Source organism: Falco biarmicus, chromosome Z (assembly GCF_023638135.1).
Source record: "Falco biarmicus isolate bFalBia1 chromosome Z, bFalBia1.pri, whole genome shotgun sequence".
Lineage (NCBI taxonomy): Eukaryota > Metazoa > Chordata > Aves > Falconiformes > Falconidae > Falco > Falco biarmicus.
The window spans coordinates 45,114,634-45,142,528 of NC_079311.1; the positions used below are offsets into that span (position 1 = coordinate 45,114,634).

The 27,895-nt window shown below is 37.4% G+C and overlaps 1 protein-coding gene across 3 annotated transcripts in view; it reads right to left on the reverse strand.

The window, feature by feature from the left end:
- The window catches only part of VPS13A (vacuolar protein sorting 13 homolog A), a 112,554-nt gene that overhangs the window by 74,591 nt on the left and 10,068 nt on the right, over nucleotides 1-27,895 (reverse strand). For all 3 annotated transcript variants that reach the window (XM_056324034.1, XM_056324036.1, XM_056324035.1), the window contains exons 8-22: nucleotides 26,692-26,751; nucleotides 26,382-26,462; nucleotides 25,372-25,429; nucleotides 23,007-23,134; nucleotides 22,682-22,788; nucleotides 21,841-22,012; nucleotides 21,478-21,540; nucleotides 17,933-18,068; nucleotides 17,156-17,250; nucleotides 16,270-16,412; nucleotides 14,725-14,926; nucleotides 14,521-14,635; nucleotides 11,652-11,788; nucleotides 5,077-5,209; nucleotides 4,190-4,307 (exon numbers count right to left, since the gene is read on the reverse strand). In XM_056324034.1, coding sequence (XP_056180009.1) covers nucleotides 4,190-4,307; nucleotides 5,077-5,209; nucleotides 11,652-11,788; nucleotides 14,521-14,635; nucleotides 14,725-14,926; nucleotides 16,270-16,412; nucleotides 17,156-17,250; nucleotides 17,933-18,068; nucleotides 21,478-21,540; nucleotides 21,841-22,012; nucleotides 22,682-22,788; nucleotides 23,007-23,134; nucleotides 25,372-25,429; nucleotides 26,382-26,462; nucleotides 26,692-26,751 — 1,748 coding nt within the window. The remainder of the gene's footprint in view (nucleotides 1-4,189; nucleotides 4,308-5,076; nucleotides 5,210-11,651; nucleotides 11,789-14,520; nucleotides 14,636-14,724; nucleotides 14,927-16,269; nucleotides 16,413-17,155; nucleotides 17,251-17,932; nucleotides 18,069-21,477; nucleotides 21,541-21,840; nucleotides 22,013-22,681; nucleotides 22,789-23,006; nucleotides 23,135-25,371; nucleotides 25,430-26,381; nucleotides 26,463-26,691; nucleotides 26,752-27,895) is intronic.

A 27,895-nucleotide genomic window follows, 5' to 3' on the forward strand; every position in this document is an offset into this window, starting at 1 on the left:
GTAAGACATATTTTAAGCCTGTTTGAATAGGCTATGGCCAGTATCAAGTAGAATCACTTCAAATGTAGACACTGATTTTTAAAGACCTAAAACTTATTACAGTTTCTCACAGAACTGAGCAGAACAGAAGTAAGGAGAGAAGTGGCTTATGCTTTTATTACAACACCTAGTTAGAACAGATTAAGAGGTCTGTTCAAAAAGTCAACTATCTCCCGACAGTGGGCAACAGCAGATGCTTAAACACATAGGGTGTAAGGCACAGGACCTGCCATTTCCTTCCAGTTTTGCTGTGCTTAACTCACAGCTCAGTCATCAAAAGGAACAGAATATAATACAATGGAGAAGGTATGAGGACAAAACCCCTGAAATTTCAATTACCTTCAACTAACTACAAAAGTAACTGGAAAAACAGCTCTTCATACCTGAACAAGTCAAGCATGAAATTGTACACATTAAAGCACCTAGTTTTCTACAGTTTATGAACTTCTTCACAACCTTAAGTTCTCACAGGTAATTAAATCTCAACTACTTTTGACTTTTCTTAATTCCAGTTCTGTCAGCGATAAATTTAGACTTTTTTTTTCCTTTCTTGTTCTTTTATTTTAACAGAGAAGGTCAGGGTAGATGTGTAGCTTCTGGATCTGAAAGGACCTGTCCATCTTCTGCTTAAGTGCTCCAGTTATCTAGGACACAGCAATTCTCACTTCCATTGCACTTAAACCTCCCTACAAAAAATTCATGTATATTGTTAAGACATTTTTGATGAATGTTTGTACAACAGATAGCCCATGCCGTTACATGGGAAGCGCTTAGCAGAGGCAAGGCAGATAACTGCAAGTAATCACAGGCTCACAAAAATACTCTTAAAAGCTTTAAAGGTTCAGAAAACATCTGGAAGTGGAATAAAATTATTCCCAACCTGTAGAGACTGAGTCATGGAGGAGCTAAGTACTTCAATAGATGAGGAAACCTGCGCAAAAGCTTTTTTGAAGTTCAGACTGGTTATATTAAAGAGAAAGAAATGTCAAGGATGCCATTCTCAAAAGCTGCAAATAAGTACATTCCTCTAAATTGGATATTTTTTTTCTTAAATGAACACAATTATATGGCAGAATTCTCTTAATATTGGTATCCTAATTACTGGCTTCATACACCTTCATAAACCAGATGAGAAGACTCCCAGCCACTTCCTTCAGAAGTGGGGGAAACATACCACAGGATAAAGCAAACATAAAAAAACCAATTTACACAGGCTAGAAAACTACAGAATCATATTAGTGCTTCCAAATGTCAAGTGAAAAAAACTGTAAGGAGCACTACACCCAATTCTTAGAAATGAAAGAAAGGCAGGTACTCAGATCCAACCACAGTGAAAGCCTGTCTTAAGGGTTAGGAAACGAGCAGATGAAAATACAGGTTAACAGTGAAAGGCCCTTGATACAGTGCTCTTCAACAAATGAAAGATAAATCTGTATTCTCTTCAAGGCAGCAGTATAGAAATGTGCCTTCCTCAAAGACAGCACAAAGTCCTGGTGAATTCATTACTGGGTTTGAACAATAAAATCACAAGGAATTCAACTGGATTCAATGTACAAACGTCAAAAAATAAATTAAAAAAAAATAGACACCCACACAATTAGCTGCTTTTTAGATAACTTAGTATAATAGGTGCTCTCTGAACTAAGGAATTAACTCATAAAACCCTACTACATTAAAGAAAGCAATTTTGGTACTAGTTTTTGCTGTAGATCAAATGTTTTTCCACTCACCTTTCTCAATCAAACTATGCTATTCCACAGCACAGTTCCAGATATGAATTAAAAGAGCAGGAAAAATATAATGCTGGCTCTATATGCAAGTATACTTATAAAAATGGGAATATAAAGGAGCAGCTACATGTATACTGAAAATACACTCATGTATGTGTAACTGAGGTGAGCCATACTGATTCATAATACCCTATACTCAAGTAATTACTAAAATTTAGAGGATTTTTGCTGACAAAAGCTATCATTTAATCTTTATCATTTGTGTACAATTTCATCTAGAGATCACATGAGCTTTAATATTTGTTCATAAATATTCATTAACTGAAAATTCTTTTTAAAAAAGAGAAATTATGCAGTGATTAGCGATTTGGCATTTGAAGCGACACTGATACTGACAGTAATGATGAGTTTGAGTAGTAAGATCTAGACACCAACAGAAAATAGAACATTTGATTTGGAAAATACGTAACCAAATGTAAAAATTTGTCATACAATCCTAACTGGATATATACTATACCAAATTTCATGATTTCCAGACTTCTTAAAACTCAAAGTGAGAAGGAAAAGCAGCAAGCCCTTAAAGAAAAGGTCAGATCTGCACCATCAGATAAAAGGCTGCTGCACCTGCCATTTCAAGACTGGCAGATGACTCTAGCATATCGTAATACCATCAACAGAATAGAGACTGGAAGAATTTGGAGAGTAAAGGAGGTAAAAAATGAACAAGTTCGGCTGCTGTTGAGTCACAGTATCAACATGATAAGATTCTAAATGGTTACTTGCTCTTGCTACAGGTTAAAGAATTAGTTATGATCAGCAACTAACTGTGGCATACAACTTATCTAGTACTAAACTGCTGTCCATGGCATTCCTAAGAGCTGTAGACAGTGCAGGTACTCATAAAGAAGCAGCAGCTGATCTCCAAGCCGCAAAGTGACTGTATGAGAATTTGAAACACAGAAGTAATATCCATTAGGGAAAATCTTCCCAGAATCAGTCTAAACACATACAATGCCAAAAGGAGAAGCACAGCTGGTAGCCAAGACAGTTTGACAGGTAGTAGTACAATACTGCAGCAGGTGTTCTCATTAAGAGCAGAAACTCCTTAACCCATGTTATACTAGCATAACTTGGACAGATGTTGATTACAAACCCACCTAAAAAAAGACAATTTATTGTATGACCATAGAAATGAAATCTGATTTTCTCTCCTTGGAACTTCTAACATAAAAAAAGAGATTCCTTTGAGTTGTATTTCCCTTATCTCACTTTCTCCACCAAAGAAAAAGTACAGAGGAAAAGAGAAAGATGTTTTGTAAACCCAAGCATCAAAATTCAGACTGCAGCCTCCCAGCCTTCCAGAAGGTGGCACCATTATACCATGCAATCATTGATCTGTGTTAATACACAGCACTGCTGATGCGTATTAAGGTTTTTCCTAAGTAAATCCTAAGTTCTTCATAATTGTTTTACTTCATAACCTGCCTCTTGATTTTTTCTGATTGTACTAAACAATTTTCTGCAATAGCCGAGGTCTATTTTTATGTCATTAATTTTCTGAAGTGCCTAGCTGAAATCTAAATTTCCAACAGTATTAAAAATGAAGTAAGCATATACACTAGCTTGTTGTAGCATAAAAATATGATTCTTATTAATGACATAATAAACCAAATTACCCTGTAATGCATTAATACACTAGTTTACAAGTACTTCAGAACCAACTGGACTTTATGGTAGTAGTGTCCTTATCAGGCATTAGTGAGGATGCCCTTTCCAAATCAAGCGCAAAGGTAATATCTGCCACTTTGACTCAGTGATTTTTAACAACAAAATTTCATCATTAATAGTAAAATACATTTGCTTCTGATTGAGTATAATTTCCATAACCAAAAGGTTTTTTGCTAAATAAAGCCTAAGTGCAAACCAATGCAGCTGTTTCCCTGAGAAGTCATCTCTAGTAGGTAAAATGGCACTATTAATAACTTAAGTGAAAGGGAGTATAATAGCACATTACTTTTCAGAATAAATTTGTGATGTTTATAGAAGAGACTTTGTAAGTTCATGTTTTTTGCTCATCAGTACTTTCAATGAGAACTGCAATAGTTCAAAACTATTTTTGAACTGCAAAATGAGAACAGCTACTAGAAAGACCTAATTAAAACAGCTAATAATATCTAATAAAAATCTTTAAATATATTATACATACTTATTTTAGAACATCATAACATTTTAACACCTCTTCAACATATGGCAGTTACTGCAGTTTATTCTCTATTTTTCTCAGTGAAGGTATTTTACTTCCAAGACACACACACGGCCAATGTAAAATAACGGAAGTATAATTAGATCCCTGATTTTTTTTTCTTCCCCTAAAAAAGTCATTTACCATAAAATTTCAAGATAGGAAAGAACCCACATACTTAGGCATTCTTGCATCTGTAACAACCATAGCCCTGCTAAATTCCACTTTCACGTCTAAGGGCTGCAAGATATGTTGAGATGAGCATTTCAGCTTCCGAACCTCTTGCCAGTTCTCATCTATAAGAGCAAATAAAACCTTTGTTTTAAACACTGAAAGAGATTACTTCCCATTACACATATCACAGAATTAAAGTATCTGATATTAATTAGCATATATTGTTAAAAATTCAAGTGATGTGATCTCTTTTACAGTTCTATCAATACATGCGAACATAGAAGATCTGAGCTACTTAATTTCTACCGTTCACATCTAAAGAGCTACCCCATCTACGCTACAGACTAAGGGCCCAACTCTTAAAATACATGGTACTAGAAGTTTAGGCTCTGGATTCCCCTCTGGAACCAAAGGGTTAATAGTCAAATGCTTTAGACTTCTCTGGTTCTGACTCTTTCAATATTATGAGTTCCCAATCTACCAGTGAAAGTTCCCTTCAATAAGGGATTCTCATATTAACCCTCAAAAAATGATCAAGTTACCATTATTCATGGATTCTGCTCTGAATTGGAGGGAAACAAGGAAAAGGCACTGAAGGAAAATACTGTGAATAAATTACACCTTTATATTTATTATGCAACAAATCAAATGAGACCTCTTCAAAAATAAAGGATCTATCTGAACTTTGTTTATAGCAAAAACTAAGATTGGAATCTAAGGCCTGAAGATATGTTTTAGAAATCTGTAACACGTTCATAGCACTCAATTTAGAACATGCTCTTGAAGTATGTTCCAAAGATTCTCCACTGCTTCTCTGTTAAAAATATAAAGGCGTATAACCACTAAAATATTCCTACTCAATACAGAAGAATTACTTTCATGAATACTTACCATGTTTGCTGTACAGTAACTGTATACTGCTGAGCTGGATATCAAAACTGTCGTAAGCTCTTGACATTATATCTTCAATAGTGCTTTGTCCTACTTTGAGTTCTGATAAATCAGAACGACTTTTGCTTTTCATCTTAAAAAAAAGGCACAAAAAAAGCATAAATCAATTTCAAAAATCCCAAAGCATTAATTCCACAAATACGTGATCCTACCGTGACAAAATAGTAAACTTTTAAGTCCTCATAAGGGCACAGTCTTACAAACATCACAGCAGAGAATTAATTACTTAAAATTAGTAGCCCGTATAAAAAAAAAAAGAGAAAAAAAAGTATTAAACTCCATTTCTTTTTCAATGAAAAAAGCAAAATTAAAAAGGAATTAAAAATCCATGACTTTTTGTACTATATATTGTATAGAATTTCCTTTAATAAGTGACTTGCACCCCCAAGTATGAAGTCTCAAATTCTTTGTAACCAGTAGAATAACTGTAAGGGGTTTATATATATGTAAGAATATTACTGCATTAGTCATCTCAGAAACATGAAATTTATTTTTGAATCCTCTTGAATTTAGTTGTGGTCTTACCCTGTTACGTGTTAGTCAAACAGAGTAAAAGGGAAGACGGCATTTGGATTGTTCGTGATCTATGTTCAAGGTCTTTCCTTTAATATCAGTCACTATCCCTTTGTCTCAGTTGTGGAATACAAGTGTGAAATACCAAAGAAGTATGGGTATGTGCCCTCTGTGCTGTTCGTCTCCAATAAAATATGGCTGTCCTCATCCTTAAATATCTACTATTTTGGATCCATATCGGTTCTTGTCAGGCTCAGATAATATTTTGGATAACCATGAAACAAACAGCTTTACATACTAGTATCCAAGACACAGCATGTCTTTTTCCAGTGCTACTGAACTACAATCACATTACAAAAATAACGTACAGATTGAAAACTCAGAATTTACTAAATTAATGTTGCCTGTGTAACCTTAATTAAGTCTGCTAATGTATCTGCATTGAGATACAGTTTAATTTTATATGCCATTTTCCCCCTTGGGAGTTGATCTTATCCAGTACATAACTGAGGGAAAAAGACTATTTGTTTTGTACTGAACATACTCATTCAACGAATGACCTACATTTCACTTAAGCATACGTCAATCAAAGTGAATACAGAATTATTAATTGTATCCTGAGAGCATTTAACTTCTGTCTTTTTGTATGGCCACATTTCTTCATCTTGCTTTCTAATTTCTATTAGACAGGAACCAATCCAAGAGTTCCATTCACTATGAAAATTACTTGTCCATCGCAGAAAGAAAAATCTCAGAAATATCTACTGGAGTTCAATTCTGAAACATTCTTCTATGTCTTATTCTGAGATAAAATTTACTAATGGTGGAGTAGATGAGTGGGCTGTTCTATTTCCCTTCCTCCATTAGATCTAGAAGGCTGTCTCAAGCACCCAACCAACATACAGATTGATTACTGAACTCTACAAAGTGCCTACAAATGACCAGTATTCAGAAGAGCTGGTAAAATAATTAGTCACTGAAGTTAACAGATCCAGTTGTAAATCCAAATTATTTTTATGATCTACACAACAATGTTTCTCACTAACTCCATTTTCTGCTCAGACAGAACTCTGGCAGGAACATGTTGCCACTCACGTGCCAGGCCGCAGGCTGTGCCTTGCTCTTCCACCAGTACAGGATAGCAACAGCGAGCACACCTGTGGGAGATGCACCCAGCCAGAGGAACCCCTCCGCTGAGCAACAGAGCTCTGGGAGGAGGTGAGTAGCTTGAGGAGTATCAGGGAGTGCAAGACAGAAGTAAGACTACTGGAACTGCACCCTACCTTCCCTGAGACAGGTCCAACAGGATGCATGATACATAGAATTCCCTATCCTCTCTCTGCCTGGCCGAACACAGTGACTTAAGGGATAGGAGGCAACAGTGACAAGTTCCTGCCCAGCACAGCAGGTCCATCTCCTCTGTGATTACTCCACCTTCTCAAGTGCCCTTGCATAACAGGTATGAGGCTCTGTAAGTATAACCAAACAATAACAAGGATGATTGTTTATCTAGTATGGAGGTGTTGCCAAGGTTAAGTCAGCCTGTGCCCTGTGTCAAAACTGCTACCATAAAGAAAAAGGCACAGGTTATTGTTCCCGTCAGAAGGCAGTCTCCTAGGGCAGAAGACCCAATACGCAGATGAGACTCACACAGAAGCCTGTTGCCTTGCTGGGACCTGGGTTAAATACATGAAGAGAAAGCTTCCTACCCTGGAACAGCCCTCTGATTATTGACTTTTCAGGTAAGCAGCAATGAAGTTGCAAGAAGTCTAAGAGCAATCAAGACAGTCTTCAGGGTCTTGGGACAACTGGTTAAGGGATCAGGAGCCCAAGTAGCCTTCTCCTCTATTCCAGTTCCAAGGAATGATAAGGAAAGAAACGGGAAGACCCAGCAGATCAATACCAGGAGAATTTTGGGGTTTTTGATCACAGGTTGGTTTACACAACACCAGGCCTGCTGGGAACAGACAGGGTACACCTGTCTGAAATGGAGTAAAAGATCTTTGCACAGGAGTTAGCCAGGCTCACTGAAAAAGCCTTAAACTAGATTTAAATAGGGAAAGGGCTAAAATCAGGCTCACTAGAGATAAGCCTGAGGGCAGCATGCCATTTTTTGACAATGTGCTAGTGAGGTCCTTCAGCCTACTATCTCGGGAGAAGCAGGGAATGGAGATCCACGCAGCTGCAAAGACAAGGGTTATTGATGTTTTACAAACACAGAACTGGAGGAATTAGAACTTCTGTCCCCAAAAGGTAGCAGGATCAACAGCCCAACTAAAGTGCATCTACACCAATGCACACAGAATGAGCCACAAACAGGAGGCACTGGAAGCACTGTGCAGCAGGGAAACTACAACATAGTTGCCATCACAGAAACATGGCAGGATGACTTGCACAACTGAAGTGCTGCAATGGATGGCTACAAACTCTTCAGAAGGGGTAGGCAAGGAAGGAGAGGCAGTGGGTAGCCCAGTACATTAGGCAGCGTTTTGACTGTCTAGAGCTTAATGATGGTGACAACAGGGTTGGGTGTTTCTGGGTAAGAATCAGAGCAAAGACCAACAAGGCAGGTATCATGGTGGGGATCTGTTATACACCACCCAACAAGGATGAAGAGGAAGACAAAAAACTCTGTAAGCAGCTGGCAGAAGTCTCACAGTCACTAGCCCTTCCTCTCATGGGGGACTTCAGCTTGCCAGATGTCTGCTGGAAATAAAACACAGCAGCAGCAGAGAGGAAACAATCTAGGAGGTTCCTGGACTATGTATAAGGTGGCTCCCTCACCAACTGTGTCAGGAAGTTAACTAAGGAAGGTGCCCCACTGGACCTGCTGTTCGTGAACAGAGGACTGTTCTGGAGGCTGGAGGCCATCTTAGGCACAGTGATCACGAAATCATAAAAAGTTTTCACTTCTCAGGGAAGAAGGGGCTTCAGCAGAACTGCTACCTTTGACTTCAGGACCGTCGACTTGGGCCTGCTTAGGAGCCTCGGACACAGTCCTGAAGGTCCAAGTGGTCCAGGAAGGCTGGACATTCTTCAAGAAGGTAAAGGTGCAGGAGCAGGCTGTCCCCGTGTGCCAAAAAACAAGCCCTTGGGGAACAAGACCAGGCCAGCTGAAGAGGGAGCTTTGGCTGGATCTCAGGAAAAAAAATGGAGAGTTTATGACTTTTGGAAGAAGGGACAAGCAGCTCTGGAGGACTACAAAGATGTCATCAGATTATGCAGGGAGAAAATTAGAAGGGCCAAAGCCCAAGTAGAACTTTACCTGGTCACTGCTATAAAAGACAATAAAAAATGCTTCTATAAATACATTAGAAACAAAAGGAGGGCCAAGGAATATCTGCATCATTTATTAGATACAAGGGAAACAGTGACAAGGAATGAGGGAAAGGCCGAGGTACTTAATGATTTCTTCATCTCAATCTTTAATAGTAAGACTCGTTGTTCTCGGGGTACCCAGCCCCGAGCTGGAATACAGGGACAGAGAGAAGAATGCAGCCCCCATAATCCAAGGGGAAATAGGCAGCAACCTCCTACACCGCTTAGACACACCAAGTCTATGGTGCTGGATGGCATCCACCCAAAGATACCGAGGTAGCCAACAAAAGTGCCCACTGAGCTCTCATGGGATAGTCTTCACGGGGTAAAAAAACTGGCTGGATGGCCAGGCCCCATGAGTGGTGGCAAGTGGTGGCAAGCGTCATCCAGATGGTGGCTTGTCACAAGTGGTGTTCTCCAGGGGCCATGTTGGGGCCAGTCCTGTTTAATCTTGAGTACCCTCAGTAAATTTGCAGATTACACCAATCTGGGGGGGAGAGCTGATCTGCTGGAGGGCAGGCAGGCTCTGCAGAGGGACCTGGGCAGGCTGGACTGATGGGCCGCAGCCAACTGTATGGAGTTCAACAGGGCTCTGTGCCGGGTCCTGCCCTTGGGTCACAGCAGCCCCACGCAGCGCTACAGGCTGGGGCAGAGCGGCTGGAAAGGGCCTGGTGGGAAAGGGCCTGGGGGTGTTGGTCCACAGCCGGCTGAGCGTGAGCCAGCAGTGTGCCCAGGTGGCCAAGGCGGCCAGCAGCACCCTGGCTGGTACCAGCCACAGTGTGGCCAGCAGGACCAGGGCAGCGATGGTCCCCCTGTCCTGGGCACTGGTGAGGCCGCACCTCGAACGCTGTGTTCAGGTTTGGGCCCCTCGCTGCAAGAGGGACGCTGAGGTGCTGCAGCGTGGCCAGAGCGGGCAGCGAGGCTGGTGCAGGGTCTGGAGCACAAGTCTGACGGGGAGCGGCTGAGGGAACTGGGGCTGTTCAGTCTGGAGGGAAGGAGACAAGGGGAAACCTTATTGCTCTCTACAGCTGCCTGAAAGGAGGTTGTAGCCAGGTGGATGTTGGTCTCCCCCCACACTCCCTCAAGTAAAAGCAACAGGACAAGAGGAAATGGCCTTAAGTGGTGCCAGAAGAGGTTTAGATCAGTATGAGGAAAATTTTTTTCACTGAAAGGTTTGGCAAGCATTGGTACAGGCTGCCCAGGGAAGTGATTGAGTCACCATCCCTGGAAGTATTTAAGAGGCATGTAGATGTGGCACTTAGTGACATGGTTTAGTGGTGGACTTGGCAGGGCTAGGTTAACAGTCAGACTTGATGCTCTTAAAGGTCTTCTTCAACCCAAATGATTACATGATTCTATGACCAATACAGGCTGGGGGATGAGAGCAGTCCTGCAGAGCGGGACTTGGGGGTACTGGAGGGACATGAGCTGGTGATGTGCACTCACAGCCCAGAAAGCCAACCGTATCCTGGGCTGCATCAAAAGAAGCGCTGCCAGCAGGTCAAGAGAAATCTACCCTGCCCTCATGAGGCCCCACCCACCTCTAGAGCCCTCACCAGGAAAGACATGGACCTGTTGCAACAGGTCCAGAGGAGGGTCACAAAAATGATCAGAAGAATGGAACACCTCTCCTATAAAAAAAAGGCTGAGGGAGTTGGGGTTGTTCAGCCTGAAGAAACCTTACTGCAGCCTTTCAATGTATAAAGGCAGCTTCTAAGAAAGATGGAGCGAGACTTCTTACCAAGGTCTGTTGTGACAGACAAGGGGTAACGGTTTTAAACTAAAAGAGGGCTGATGTAAACCAGATAAGCAAAAAATTTTTTACAATGAGAGTGGTGAAACAGTGGAGCAGGTTGCCTAGAGGGGTGGCAGATGCCCCATCCCTGGAAACGTTCAAGGACAGATCAGACAGGGGTCTGAGCTGCCTGATCTAACTGAAGACGTTCATGTTCGTTGCAGGGGCAATGCATTAGGTGATCATAAAGGTGCCTTCCAACCCAAACTATTCCATGATTTTTACTGAAACCCATATGCTCAGAAAGTCAGTCTGTGGCAGACACATAGACAATTTACTTGTTTACCAGTATTTTAGGCTTTGAAACAAATTCTTATGACAAGAGTAGATAAGGCACTCTAAACAGAGAGTAAGTGGCAGAATTATTCCTACTCAGACTGTAAGTAAAAAAAAAAAAAAAAAAAAAAGTTGTCCGTATTCACGTAAGATCATTTGTCCTGGAAAAAAATAAGTTTGCCAATGAATATGTAGAAACAGTGTCATTTTCTCATTTTTAAGTTAACTGAATGACCAAAAGGTTAACTGATAAAAAGAATAGTAACACTAAAAATCAGAGGACCATTAAATCGCATAAGTAAAGAGTTTACTGTTTTGTATTTTAAGGTAAAAAATGTATAGACATTTTCCATGTAACAGTTTAAAGCATCAACAGTGGTTTTGTACCAGGCAAGGAGTAATTTCTAACAAATCTTTGGGGTGAAAGAATCTACTAAGAAGAGTTTAGTAATTTCTGCCTTGACTGGAAAGCAATTTAAAATAAATACCTAATACAAACTGCAAGGGGAACTTGTACTTAACACATACCACAAAATACAAATTAAGAAACTGGAAATCACATAAAAGCTAAACCATCATTTTCAGTAAGTTACTTCACTAAGTAAATGAATACCTTAAGACTACCAAGATCCAGAAGGAGTAAATTTGATGTATGGTCATAGAATCCCTTTTGTGGAACAATGATGTATGAAGCCATGAGGTTAATTTTGAGGTCAAGAACTTTCTGGGTTTCAATAACGTACAACAAACCTGAAAAATAATACATTTAATAAATATAAACAAAGTAATCCATACAGAAGTTATGGAATTAAAAGAAGGTATAAAAAGAAATTCAAGTCTAACTTTAAATTATTTAAATGAGCTGTGAATGCTAGATGACTAAGTTTAATTGCAGTTACAGGTGCTCTTCAGATTTCTGAACCAGTCATTACAGGCAGTCTTTAAAGAAGCACCAAGTAGATGAAATGATGACAGAAAAAATGCTAACAGACAAGTAGAGACAGCAACATGACACATGCAAATCCAAACAAGTTTCATACTGAGCAGAAATGAAATGAGAAGAACTGGAATGCGTCCCACAACTTGGCAACTGCTGAGTTAACTCATTGTGCTCTGTAGATTCAGAAATCAAGTTGTCCTGGAAGTTCTTATGGGGAGTATTCAACTGCACCGGCCAAACTGCTTGTGTTGTTACTACTGAGATACTGAAGTTTACACTAATTCTGCTGTCAAGCATCTCCATCTTCAGGTGCTGAAGATCAGCAAATATAAGGTCTTTCAAAAATGCTGTTTAGAAATCATGCAATTAGGTGGGAAAGTCAGACTGTCAGAACATTTGAGATCAAATTCTGGGGTTTTTTTGCTTATCTGAAGAGGAAAGAATAGCTTGCTTTGGGTTAGCACTGAACACTCCCTTAGGATACTACCACAATCCATTTAATATTTACCAGGTCCAACAAGCTGATGATCACAGAAGTAGAGATAGTGAGTTACAAAGATGAAAACATGACACTGCAACACACTCAACGTTGCTAAGAAAGCAATTAAAACCATTCCAACATTTACTAAAGCTTGCCCTGCCACAGGAGAGCTAGATTAGTCAATGAAGAACTGGATGGCAATCACACTTCAGGATTTGCAAGATAAAATTACTTGGATTAATAAACATATTAACATTTTTTCAGTTCCCAATACCTAACTGTATTTGAGTGATGTAAAAAATTCAAGAAACTACTTTTATTTCCCCTTCATTTGGGAAGGGAACACAGCTGAGTCCATAAAGTAAACTCTGGGAAACTAAGCTTTTGTCTTGTCTTCTAGTGGTGCTGAAAATCATAAATATTTTGGTGTAGCAAGTTCCTTCCCTTCTGCAGTTCACAGTTTCCCAATGTTGTCCAGCTACCTTCTGCTGCTTGAAAGAAAAGGTTAAGAATTCTTCCCCAAGGACTTCAAGTCTAAATGAATTATTTTGATATGTTTTGGGGTTTTTTTATTCTACCTCTGAGACTGCCATAGTCCCCTGCAAACACAATATTCTGCAGATCAAATCTTTCCCTGGTAATTCTCTAAGTCTCAGCCAAGATTTTACAAGCAATGCACGGCATTTTTATTTTTTTTTTTTTAGAAATTTTCACCAAGCTTCTCATTTGCAAGTTGAGCAAGCCTTTAGATTACTATGGCCAAATCAGCACTCTTGTGATGGTAAGAATCATTGGATATACCTCTAAAGTAATGCTATGCTTAAATTATAGTAGATACATAGCATAATCTCATATTTCTGGGGGAAAAAAAAATCCATCATGATCAGAACCAGAGTATTCAGTGGTAGTAAGCAGAGAGCCAAGCATACCAAATCTAAGCAAATTTTTGTCCAATTAATCTCAGGAATGAACTGTGGTATCCATACATTTAGTAGTGCTGGAGAGGTTTCTCATAGAAAAGACATGCAAGTTGATCCACCTAACTTTTACTGGTTCATCTGACATTATTCGTTAATTTAACAGTTCAGTCAAAGAACTAATGAATAGAAATATAACTGATGCCTGATTTCATTCCTGATATTAGCTTACCAAAAGCAATCTATTAACTACCTATTATGCTTGAGTCTTCTCTAACTGCTTTCACTTATTACTACTGCGTATTCACATTTTTTTGAGTGTACAATATTAATTGGTTCCAAATTTAAATGTTAAAAAAAAAATCATTCATTTTTCCTTCCAAAAAGGATTTCTATGTGAAATCTCCCCTTAGTATCCTCTCCCATCCACAGTCAGAGACAGGACACTGCGTTGGACATGCCTCTGATCTAAAAACCCTCAGATATCCTTACTGGAACAAGTTAATTCCACAAATCCTAGTTTTAAAAGTATTGACCATTTTAATTAATGTGTCAAAATATAAGATCTCTAGACATAAAAAGCTAAGATAAAATGAAAAATAGAGAAATGGCTTTTATTCTGAGTAACTGGAAGATAGATAAATACAGTTGATATGACTGGATCCGAGTCATTCCAAATCAAAATCAACATTTACCAAGGAATAAAGTGGAAAGCACCTAAAAAAAGGCAGCTAGAGTCCTGAAAAGTAACAACTCCAGCAAGGATGTAGGGGTTTCATTAGAGGACCACTATCAGTTTTTAAAGACTATGAAACAATTGGGGCCATTTAGATATTTAATGATGAAAGTAATACGCTGTTTTTAACTCTGCATGAAGTACAAGAAAATAAATATGGAAATACTACCTCAGGGTGCAGAGCATATTTTACAAAGGAAGCTGAAGTTAAAAAAGATAGAGACAAAACTATCCAATACCTAGAACAAATGCTCTGTAATGAGATTGAAGAATTCAGCTTATTTAGGTGTTGCATTAGAAAGCTATGAGTTAGATCCATGCATCTCAATACGGAAAGATTGTATTTTCATACTCCTGGAATCTAAAAATTTGTCTGAGTGTGCAGCTAGAAGAGAATGCGGCACTTACCCGTTGATGTTTTTTCACGAAACTCTTCAAGCTTCATCAGAGTTGCTGATGTTAATTGCTCTAAATGTACATCTTTTGGAGGCCTGAAGAAATCCACTAAGCTATTTATTGTCATCTGTTCAAACGAAGCAAAAATAATACATGGAAAATTTACTATTAAGTAAGATATTTCAAGATTTATACCTTATCCAAGTATTCACTTACTGCATCATATACTATTTCCAATGGCTGTGATTCTATTCTAAGCCTCTGATCTGCCTTCTCATCCAAAGGATTAGTCTCAAACATTATACTTAAGAGTGAGGTACTGTTGTCTGAATAGACAGTTCGAGAAGAGAGGAGACAGGGTGTACACTTTTCTCGGGACATGCCTGTAACTTCAAGTGAGGCAATTTTTGTTTCAAATCTGTAAAGAAAGGTAAACAGCATATTCAGATGAAATACCCACCTGGGTAGGTACAATTAGATGGTAAACATATAAGGAATGAGCCAAAATAGAAAGAATCATAAGCCAAACAAAAACCCAACAACAACGACGTATCTTCACACTACCTTAAACATAAATAGCTTAGCCTAGGGATATATCACACATATCCATGCGTTAACTGCATTTCTTTTCATTATCGTTGGTGTTTATTAGCCACCCTTGAGTAAATAAGAAAGGGGGTCCCAGTTGTTCACTTCATACACTTTTCATGAGGATAGATGCCAGGACAGGGAAGAGACATGCAAATAAGAATTCTCTAGTATGAGCTCAGGAATTAGATGGCACAGCTTACACTGAGGAACAGAGAGGGAAGGGTTCCACCGCAGAGAAATAAAAGATACACCACAGGAGAAGCACAAGATTTCTAGCCTCATTACTCCAAGGAAACATTTTTGAGGTGTAGACTTATTTTTTTCAGTACCCTGTGCACCTCTTAACAGCTTTCATCTGAAGATCTTTATCTCCCAACACTCAAAGGGAAGTGTTTCACTATTAATTTTTTTTAAATTAAAACAAACAAACACCACACACTTTCTTCACTTTTCCTCAGTACGACAGCATTATTAGGGCCATTCAGATCCACAGGGTAACAAACAGGCTGCAAGCAAAACTTAAGAAAAAATTATGCATAGAACTCAGCAAGGTCAATTGTACCTTAATGTCATACATAGATTCTACTAATATGTCTCAAATTAGAGGGGGCAAGGTTTGAAACAGGAAGGCTGCCCTCCCCCAGAACTTCTAAGCCATTACATGTAAAACAAAAACAAAGGATTTCATATTGCTGCTTTTCCTCATGTACTGTGAGAGCGTAAAACCAAGCCAAAATCACCAGTTACAGCTTTCTTCTGCAAATCTAAAAGCTCAACAGAAAACTAGAATTCTTCATTCATGTTAAATGCCTAAATAACCACACCAGTGGTTATGAGATCAATTCGGTCAGATTAAGTTTCAAAGGGAGTAACAGTTGCTTCTCAAAGCAAGAAACGAGTTAGAAACTGGATTGCTTGTACATAATGATAAACTGAAACAACAAAAAAGGAGAAAATAGGTATTGGCACAAAAAATTCTGAAGATGGAATTTTATAATGGAAACAGTATCCATTGACTTTGTCAATCAGCTGCAGAATGATTATGCTTCCAAACTGCACAAAAAATGACAGTAAAGAACAGAAGTCAAAATCATGACAGAGCCTTAAAGGGACTATTAAACATCATCAACATTTTAAGGAGCAAAGAACAGTTTGATAGAGAAAGTTCACCTTATTGCCTGGGCACCTGGTCGTTGAGTAAATACTGTACTCAAGCCACTTAATGCAAATTCTACCAGCTCAGGAGTTTGCTTGTTTTCTCTTATTGATATAGACATGCTTAACAACTTCACAGAGAACTTCATGGCTTCATACTAGATATGCAGGAAAAACAACAGTGTATTATAAAATATGTTAATACAAAGAGATGAAAACCACACATAGCAGTTTGATATTGTTTTTTCAGTGCTAAGTAGCTTATACCCATAGCTGCTGTAAAAGTCATTCCCAAATAGTTATATGGAAAGGCAGGGTTAGAGTAATGCTTACAAACGTACGTCTGATGTCTCCACACCACATTTTGAGATAAAGGCCCTCTGATGTATTGTTGCAAGACAGTTCACTGCACCATGCATCCTATCTCACGTAAAGTTGATGTACCAGGCTATTTCTGAGGGTTCAGAAAAGCTGTTCTTCCCCATTACAGTCCTTCAATCACCCCTTTCCTTACCTACCCTACCTCATCTATCACTTCCAGTAAATCACTTTGTGAACTTTCTTAAAAAAGCTACAACTTTGTATGAGAATATATGAAGCATTTTGTAACTTAAACAACAATACACTACTTACATGATTTTATTGTACCTTGAGAGCAAAATTTCATTCTGAACTTTTTCAGAATATCCAACGTTTTATAACCATGCTCCTGAAACTACATCTAAGGATGCTGTTTTTCACAAAGCCAGCATGCAGGAACTTAATTACAAAGCATCAGAATAGTATTCAAGTACAAAGACAGAGCTTCAAGCAATTTTAAAAACCATTTCCTATCATCTTTATGTTTTTATTAGTAGATAAAGCTACCGATTGTTCATTATCGTAGTCAGTTACAACTTACTGATTTTGGAAGGGTTGGATCCACAGCTGTTTCACTATATCCAATTGCTGCATAAAGTTTAGCCTTCTCTTCACGTGTCATTAGCTCCTCAAGACCTGTCACATTGAAAGAAGTTAAACTCAATATAGGTATCAAAAATGTAAACACCTGTTATATGCTTTCCAGTGCTTGGTAGCTCTATAACATACAGTAGATACTGGCAACATTGTCCTGAACTCCTAAAAGCAAAAACCCTGAGGTTTAAAGCAAAGTCCCGAGTCTCCTAAAGCATGCCTTAAAAAGCAGTTATACTTTTATTCTGATGTACTGTATTTCCTAGCTTGCTAACAATAGAAGCAGTCTTTTGAGTTACTTTCCATGTTCCACAGCCTTTATTAGGTGCCTGTACTTCAGTGAATCAAACTCTAATACACTGCATGAAAGAGACAAATTATAAAGGGAATGGAAGTAAAATTGTTTACATTCCATTAACTGCTATTGTTTTCCAGCACTTTCTTCAAATCCCTACACACAGTACACTATGTACATAAACACAGGAACTGTGGCAGGAGAAGGCACAAATTAAAGACAGTTCAGAAAGACCTACAGAAGGAATGGTAAGGTACCTCTGTAACATGCAACAAACAACTTATTCAGGGAAAAAAGCCTAAGAGAAAATGTAAACGTCAATAATTTGATAGCCCAAATATTGAACAAGTCCCAAGTTCCATTGATAGGGACCTATTTTTCTAGTAAGTCATTCTTAATAATAGAAAAAATACCAATAAAAGAACATACTTGAACCCTTTACTTCCTGTTTTTGTTCATCCTTTTTTTCACCTGACCAACTCCATATCCAACTGAACCAGCCGCCAGAATTTTCATCATCTTGTTTTACACCTGGTCTGTAGATTTTTAATCCAGCCTTAGTTGCCTGAAATTTAAAAAATACTCCAAGAAGTCATTTTCTTCATGCATCTTTCTTCATTTTCTTAAGAAAAAATGCAAACCCAAAACACTAGTCAACCACTGAAAAGGCAATATGGTATTTTTTAGTTTTTCTTCTAATAATTTTTTCAAGTACACAGTGCGTAAGACCAAATCCCAACCACCTTTATGAACAAAAGGGCCAAGTAAAAGGTAGCTGATTTTAAATCAATGTTTCTTACATAGCAGATTTTCTCTATAGCTCTTATCACAAAAAAAAAAAAATCCATAATATTACATAGTACTCTGCATTACAACAATGCACTTCTAAAGAATCATTAAACATACACATGTAAGCAATTAAATAGCCAGCACAGGCCAAATTTTAAGTGATCCCTGTATTTTTCATTTCAAAATAGATGTCCAAAGCAATAATACAAAAATCATTGCTCTTTAATAGAGTATTCACACTAAGGAATATAGAAAGCTACTCCTGGATCTAATACATATAAGCTAGAACTGTACAAAAGCCCTTCCTTTTCCCACATTCATTATTTCAATGACTAGGGGATGTCCTGCCTGATGCCAGTGATGATTCCAGTACTGCATAACCACAGAAAATGCAAGGTACATCCAGACTTGACCACTGAAAGTCTGGCATAAGGAACGGCAAACAAACATCACGTGATCTGAGAGACAGAGGAGTGCTAATTATTTCTCTTTGTGACTACTGTGATCTGAAAAAAGATAGAAATGCAGATAAGTCCTGAATTTAGAGATGCTGCAGTGAATTTGATACCCAAAGTAAGTGAGACTGGGCTTCCTTCTCAGCATTCAAAAAACCCAAGACCTCTCTGCAACACAACTGGGGAAAACAGCTGCCTATAAATCAGAACTTTCTATCCACCTACAGGCCAATGAAAGGCAGGATAAAAACAAAGGCTTCTGAACTGATACAATGAATTCACCCAGGAGAAATTATGCAAATGTAAGCTAACCGACACAAGGCCTCAAAAAGTTTGAACAAAGGCTTCCAAAGTCCTCTTACAAAGGACACCAAGTCATCAAGTATGTGTTAGAGAGAAAATGGTCCAAGGCAAGAATGGACAGAGCCTTAGAAAAAAAGTCTGTTAAACCTCTGAAATCAGAGGTTTCTAGGACACCAAGGAGTTGTTGAAGGACAACTGCCATGGAGATAAAAAAGTGATGCTTAAAGCTGTGATTCTCAACATCTTAGGCAGCAGCTGGCACCAGAATCCAAGGTAAGAAAGGCTACAGACAGAAGGGAGGTGATCTGCACTTCTGCACGGATGAAGAAAACATTTATGCAGTATGGGTACTAAAGAAATTTCCTGAAGAAATCCTGCTGAGCTTCTCCTGTCCTTCATTTACAATAGTTTAATACTGAATACAGTCATAGTCTGTGGAAAGATTACTCAGCAAGGTAAACTGCTTTGACTAGAAGTGAGAATCAAGAGCATCATCCTGTACTCCAGTTTCAGTTAATCATCTATGAAGTCTTCTCTAGAAGGAGAGCACAAAATTTCTCAAGCTGTCTGATACAGAGACTTGATGCATGGTTCACTGAGGCTTGTATTTGGTACTTAGGGCACTAGTGATAAAGATGAAAAAGTGGCCTGAGGTTTTGAATATAAAGTTCTTGCTACAAAGTTCCCAGAAAATCAGATTGTACTGTTTTCACAAATGTTGAGTGCTGGGGCGCTTGATTTCAAAGTCTATCTAAAGAAAAGCAAGCCCCTGAAATGCAACTCTAAGGTATTTTTTAAAAAAACAAAACACCTTAACAAACAGTAGGATCCTTTATCTGGTTTTACTCAGCCCACATCTAAAGGGTGCTACTTTAAATTCCTAGGAGACTTAAGCGTAACTGTCAAGACACTAAGCTAGCAGCAGATTTTGCCTCTTAGAAGTCCTTTGAGACCAATTTCAGAGATATGACCTGATAACAATAAGACAGATAAGTTGTGACAGATAGATGGAGGTACAACACAGTTTAGCATCATAGCGACCTGATTTTCAATACTTGGAAATAAATTCAGAGTTAGCTAGGTGATCTTCCAAGATGCTTTTCTAATACTTCAAATACAAGGCTTAAAGCCCAAACAAATTAAAATTCATTTGCTTGCAACCTAATTCTAAGCACTACAGAAATTTATCTTAAAACTCAGGACCAGAAAGTGGTCAGGAATGCAGTATGACATAAACTTTTGTAAGCAGCATGATCACACTGGAGAAAAGAAGAATAAGACTAGACAGGAAATCAGGAAATTCCCTGGGATCTTTGTCACTTTGCAAAAAGGAGGAGGAGGAAGAAGATAAACCCAGAAGAAACTATATGCTACAAGACAAAAACATGCCAAAATTAAATGAGAACTAAAACAAAACAAAACAAAAAAAACTCTCATGAAAAGCACTCCAACCTAGCCAAACAACTGAGAGGGAAGGACATGAATATGTCTTCTGGTTATGTAGAGGTCTGAATAATGATCATACAAGCATCCAAATGTGAGCGCACATACAGATAACTAGAGGGAAAAATCCCATTTATGGATTCCTGTTCAGAATTTTGGTTTCAAAGCACCCTATCTGTCACTGCAGTGACTGCATTAGTACCATACTTAATATACTCCACACAAAAAAAAAAAAAAAATTCAAGCACTGCCATAAAAAATTATTAATGTTCGTTAATTATCAATACAGTATTTCAGATTCTTAGCTTCTCATTCTGCTTACTTTTAGTCACATTGATTATTAATGGAGAAAGACCCCAGATTTCAGAAAATCTATACAGATTTCACTTCAGTCTCCTGGACTGATGGTCAGACACTGCACTGAAAACTAAGCAGTACACTAACCTAGGAAAAACAAGGTTAACAAATTAAGTGGAACTGCTACATTACCTTGCCTAATTGTGATCATCTACTTATATTTACTCTGCTTTTGCTGTATTCCAAATGACACTTGTGAATAGTAACAGGTCAGCATACTACATATACAGGTGTTCAACCTACATAACAGGGTATCAGGAAAGAAAGGAAAAAATAGTCTAGGCTGCTGGGGGGCAGGGAGGAGGCTTGAAGCTTTGGGTATAATTGCTTCCAACTTGATTACCCCATTATCCTTTGATCATATTTTCCACAATAGATCTTTCTCACCAAAAGTGGAAAGAAATTTATCCCAGATCAGTTATTCTGAAGAAGCAGTATATGAAGCTATTTAATATTTGCTTAATTAAAGGCTGAAACTAACAATGCCTTATAAGAACAAACATGAAATACCAGGAAAACAGAAAGACTGTGTGATGCACAATTCAATCACTATAATTCAAATGCATCTGCCTAAAATCTCCACAACCTCATGTTACAGTTCAAGTCACTTAAATGATGAAATTTTACCTCAACTTCTGCTTGTTGCCTTGCTAGAGTGATGTTAAAAATATCCAAGGCCTTTTCAAATTCCTAGAAAGGAGATGAGAAATTATTTTTTGACAATTTCTTTTGATTAGATTTCACAGCTCAGTTTTACAGGGAATCACAGTAAACAACTCTTTCATTGCAACCCAAGTTAATTTGCTCGAGGTGAAAAAAATTATCTAGTCTCTTTGTTAATAATACTCACAGAGAAAGATACTAATGAAGTTGCAAGTCTGGCCATTATCAATTATTTTAACCTCAGTACTGACTTAGGAACATGTAAACATTTTTTAAGCAAATATCAAAATGAACAATATTTAAGCCTTCAAACAGAAAATGGCTAACCTCCAACAACTTTAAGATTTCTTCATTAGGTTTTTTTGATGTTATCTTTGTTTTATACATCTCTTTATAGTTCTTCACTTGTTTCCTATGGTACCGAATATGTTCCCATGACCACACTCGGAGCTTAGGTTGAACATTTACCTCAAGAATGCCATAAATAACATACTTCCACCTAAAAACAAAGACAAATTAAGTATAGCTTACATCTCATTTGGTATATTGAAAAGACAACTACAGCTATGCAGACTCCCACTAAATACAACTTCAGGTTGTGAAAAAATTAGATTCCTTGTCTAATATTACACTTCTGATCAGTAGAGGAACATAAGGATTTTAATTTTTTTGCATACAAGGTTGACATGTTGCTACTACTTAAAACTAGAAAGTAATTTTGTACAGAAAGTGCCCACAAATATATGGATACATATGTGTGAATAATAAAACACATTCATAAGAAATCAAATCTGCTATCTGTATTGAAAAGGTTTGCCCATTTTTTTATAATAGCTATGTTCCTGTAATAGTATCTAATATAATGGGGTAGCCTTCACTAAAACAGAGTTAGCATATTAAAATAGTATCAGACAAGTTTCTGATAATGGTCTTCAAGACAGCAAAATGCAGGCTTTCAAATATTATGTCCTCACCTCTGGTTTGAGGTCCCTACTAATGGGGGGTTTTAAGCTTAAAAAATTAAAAACTCCTAGATTAAGGGAAAAAAATAAAAAAAGACTGTTTCAGAAGAAAGTTAGTTCTAACCTCCTTAAGTAAGAAACAATCCTTCAGTAATTATTTCAAATTAATAACTAACAAATTATTTTCCAAGTCTGAGGTGGCCTACCATGTCTTTGCATTGTTATGCAATGGAACATCAGGTCTGTACTTCCTATATGGCAGATTTCGAGTCATCATATCAATAGACTCAAGAAGCTCCATAACACTGAAGTACTAAAAAAAAAAAAAAAAAATAAATCAAACCGAGCATTATTGTCCAATAACAATGTGAATCAAGCTCCTCTTCAAAAAGAAATTTATAAAGAAAAACAAAATGAAGAAGTTAATTGATCCTGTAAGTTTATTATAAAATTTCAGTCTGCTTTTCTTATTATTCTTGCAAACTAACTCTTTTACCACATTACATATAACTTTATAAAAAAAGATTATACCTGTGGCTTATTGAATTCAACAGTTATATCCTGTAAATTTACATCTAAGTCCATTTTCGGTGATGAAAAGTCCACATCAGATCGAGGATTCATAAGGAGTTTGGCTCTAGCTGAAATTGGGCGGAATACTAAAAAACAGGAAATTATACAAGAAGTGCAATTAAATAATTTAAGACTGTCATAAATTATACATAATATTTTATTTTATCAGCTCTTGTTATCCAGATGGTTCATTTTAAAATGTTAGAATTCAAAACACAAAGACTTCATCAACATAGCTTAAAATATAATCTAATCTCTACTCCATTTCCAGTTTTATCCTGGCAGCATTTGTGGAACAAATATTTCTGGAACCTTTTCACAAATTTTTCTGTATGCAGTATTACATGGCAGGTGTTTTAAAGAATCACAGAATCGTTTGGGTTGGAAGGGACCTTAAAGATCATCTAGTTCCAGCCACCCTGCCACAAGCAGGGACACCTTCCATTAGACCAGGTTGTTCAAATCCCCATCCAACCTGGCCTTGAGCACTTCCACGGATGGGGCATCCAACTTCTCTGGGCAACCTGTGCCAGTGCCCCACCACCCTCACAGTAAAGGATTTCTTCCTTATATCTAATTTAAATCTATCTGCTTTAGGATTATTTTTTTTTTTTGGCTAGGACAAGTCAGTTTCAAACATAGCGCTTATTTCACTATAATTCTTATTCCATAAGAATTTTTTTGTTTAATGTTACTGACGTTTTACACTGTTTGATGAATTATACTCACAACAGTGGAGAAAACCAAACATTCCACATTTCTAAATCCAAGCCCAAGTAAGCATGGAAAAAATAATATGGATCCTACATAAAGCAAAGCACATCACAAGAAAAATATTCAGAGCAGAAATGTTTTAATAGTTCCACAACTTGGCAATACCAGGCATTCAATGCCATGTTTTTCCTTCTGTTTCAGCAGTTGATCCAACAATAAGAATTTGTGTATATTGTATTTTATCATATAAAATTCCTTTGATTTCAACAGCCATACTGATAGACTATCTACATACCAAATATTCTAAATTCACCAAAAGGTTCATATAAAGGGGAAACGGGTATTTTTGCAAGATGAAACCATGCTTACATCAATTTACCTTCATTTCATTTTAAGCCCTGTATTTCTTCTGAACCTTATTTTACTTTTATCTACACATTTTATGTGGCAGCATATTCATCTTCTCCCTGTATTTAGTTTCCTAAATTTCATTTTTTGTCCTTCCTATGTGTAAGTATTATGTTTGCATTTAGACCAAATGACAGAAGCAGACTTTGTGCTTACTACCTTTCTATCAATGTCTCAATCTAAAAAGAGTTGCTCTAAAAAAGCCAAAATTTTCATTTACCACAGAATATCAGCATGATTTAATTCTTCAAACACTGCATCTCTGAAGGTACTGCTTTTTAAGAGTATAAATCCAGAATCCTGCAATTTTGCATACAAGTATTTTTAACTTCTATGTAAAGACTTAGACAACTGACGATGTTTGACTCTTACAAGAAAGTAAGTTTAAAGCTAGCAACTGAAAAAGATAAGAAAGCAGAAAAAATTATCAAATAGTCCTCTGGCAGTCAGAGACACAAAAAGCTTCCTCTTCCAAGCAAAGGCAGCAAGAAAAATCCATAAAATTAACAATGCCCTTTGTAAACCTGGCTATAGTGAGCTGAGGACTTGCTTCCTAGAAAACAAGCCACTTCAAAGGCCATTCTGCCTTATAAACATTTACTAAACAACCAAGTAAATGCACATGAGAAATAAAACTCATGTATCTTCTGTACAATGAAAAGTAAACCATCGCCATGTCTGAGTAGAGCCAATATAACTTTCAAACTAAAGTACCACCCAGAGCAATAAAACCTGCAATATGGCAATGCTAAAAAAAAAAAAATATCAAAATGGTGTTTTCAAATTGTGTGATTACTGTTTCCACCTCTAATGAAAAAAGATACACTTCACACAAGGCAGCTGACATCAAAAACATCAAGCTATTACTCAAATCAGTCCGATTCACAAAACTTACAGGATGCACATACTATTGCTAAACTTCTTAAAATAAGGAACTATATCAATTGATGTGAACAATGAAGATTTATGTATGACATTCCATTAGAATGATACATGACTCAAGACTTTTTTTAATGAAAGTCTTTTTAAGGCTACAGATATGGTACAGTATTCACTGTCAAGAGAGAGAAGTTATTGCTACAGAAGAACTAAACTGCACTCGTTAAGATTTTTGAATAACAGCCAAAGCAGCAGCCTCTGAGAAGCATTAAAATTTAGAAGTATACATGCATATTACAAATCCCAATACAATACCACTTACCAAAATCATAACCTTCTGGAATCACATTGTGGCTGGCAACTCCGTGTTTTAAGTTAACCTATATACACAATGGAGTTAAACATAAGTCACATTTAAATTTCATTCTAAAATTCTAATATTTAAAAAGTTAGCATTTTAGTACAGGTTTCAGATAATCCCTCTGACATACAATAAAATTAAAAATATTCATCTATGTTTTAAACAGAATAAGGCTTCTATTTTTAGCTAATAAAAATCACTGAATAGTAAGATGACTTTATATTGTGTGTAATTTTGTAACTGGTAAAGGACTTTAAAGTTTATCAAATAAGTATTTTACTTTCATCCCATACAAATCTTAACATTTACTATTTTTTTCCTAAAAAAGCTGTTAGTAACAAGACATTTCTCCAGGACAGTGACATAAATGGAAGCAGAACTGAATGTGAAGCATGCTCTACGCTTCAATCTATTAACTGGAATACTAGGTACATTATCTCATGCTTTACTTACTGTTGGAAGAAGGGTTCGCCAGAGTCAAGAAGACACTCAATACGAGTTATGCATCTTGCTCAACTTTATTAGTTTCTAACACTACTTATATAGAACCGATACACATGCATATTCGTAAAGCAGAAATATAATTGGTTAGTAGTCTCTAAATGCGCGCGGTTCTCACACCCCTAATTATCATGACTAAAGTAAGCATTCTATCCATGTAGCTAGTTGTGTTGCTGTGCTTCAGCCTTGTAGTTTGTTACTCCCTATATTCCCATACAGGTCCCTATCCTTCTTGGCCCTGCACCTGCTTTCCCAGCAGCTGTAGCTTGTTACAGCCACGGCCTCTTGGCACGACATAATTACTTGGTCTCAGGATTCACGAATAGCTCAAGGCTACCTTTCTTGTTATCTTCAGCACAGCAACTTCAGTGCAATTCTGATTACAGGCCTATTCTAATACCAGGCCTGGACCGTGCAGATCTTCAGAGATTCTAAGGCCATGCTTCTGCAGCCATTCTTCTACAACTTACCAACGACTCATCACAACCACGATGGTAGAACATCTCTGATTTCACATTCCAGTAAGCAAAAAGGTTATCCAGTCGTACAAGCTGAAAATGCAACAGAACATATATATTTATATCTACAGCTTTTAGATTAATAACTTGGATTTCACAAAGTCTGGATGAATAATATTCAGAATGTTCTTTTTGGACTACACATCCTTTTATTTTAAAGCCTATATGGTTACACGTTTTCTTGACCCCACTTTGTGGCAGGAACTCTAATTCAGCTTAATTTATTAACAATTCTTTCTTTAGCATATCGTGTATACTGTACCTTGTAGAACAACTTGGCAGTTTCATCATGTAAACATGGATTCCAATTCTTATCTGAGGTCTGAAATGAGAAATAAAGAAAATCATTCCAGTATCTATAATACACCAACATTTTATCATCATTGAAACAAAACAGGAAAAGAGAGGAATAGCATCATAATTGACCCCACTGAAAATACTGGGATGCCACCTTCTGATTTAATATGATTAAGCCATGACATAGAAAATCAGTAAGGCTACTTCCCCCCAACAATAACACATGCATGCGCAGTGACTGGCAGGCTGCACACAAGAAGCAGAAGATTCTTTAAAATTCTGTTTTCACTATTGCAAACTGTTTTCCTTTACACCAGTATTATTTCTAGGCAGGCTTTTTGGAAAGAGATAAACAAAAGACTAGAATTCTTTCATAATTCTGGAAGTAGCATTTTAGTTTGAGCCCAACAGAAACAGCATATGCTATTATACCTTTTTCAATGCTAATAACCATTTCAAGAGCGCATCAGTAAAAATACCAAAGCCTCTGTTCACTAAGCAAAATTGTTCAGGGGAATGGGCTAGCAAAAACCTTTCAGTTCAGTGTGCTAGGAACAAGTATTCATACGACAGCTATTTCATTGAAAAAAGTAACATTTACTTATACATATTTTCTATAAAATGTCTATAAAATTACCAGTTACAAAACTACTGAATCAGAGCAAATTAGCAGAATCTGCATATTGCTACTACTAGGTATTCTTCCAGGAAAAAAAAAGATGTATACAGTCTATGATGATACTATCAGCACTTTAAAGTGGAGCATGCAGATCAAAGAAGTGAGCTCTAGTTTTAAACAAGATGTCATCCTCTTCCCTGTCCTCCTCCTGCCTCCCCAGTGTCAAGTGCAAACTTCCTTTCTTAGGGCTCATGGCAGTTTCCATAAAATATTCATAGATTCTGAACAGCCCAAATCCAGCATAGCCTAGTATCTGTCAACCATGAAGTGCAACAGGCAGAAGAACAAAAATTTCCTCCGAAGGTCTGTTTTAATGGTAGCACTTTATCTTCAATGGCATGCCACCACAATATTTATGCTGGATTTGATAAACCAAGTAGTTACCATTGTGCATTGCTCATACTTACAGGTACACTCACTAAACAGCATGTTACCAGACAGCACAGTAATACACAAAAAGATAACTTAACCTATCAATATACATCAACTT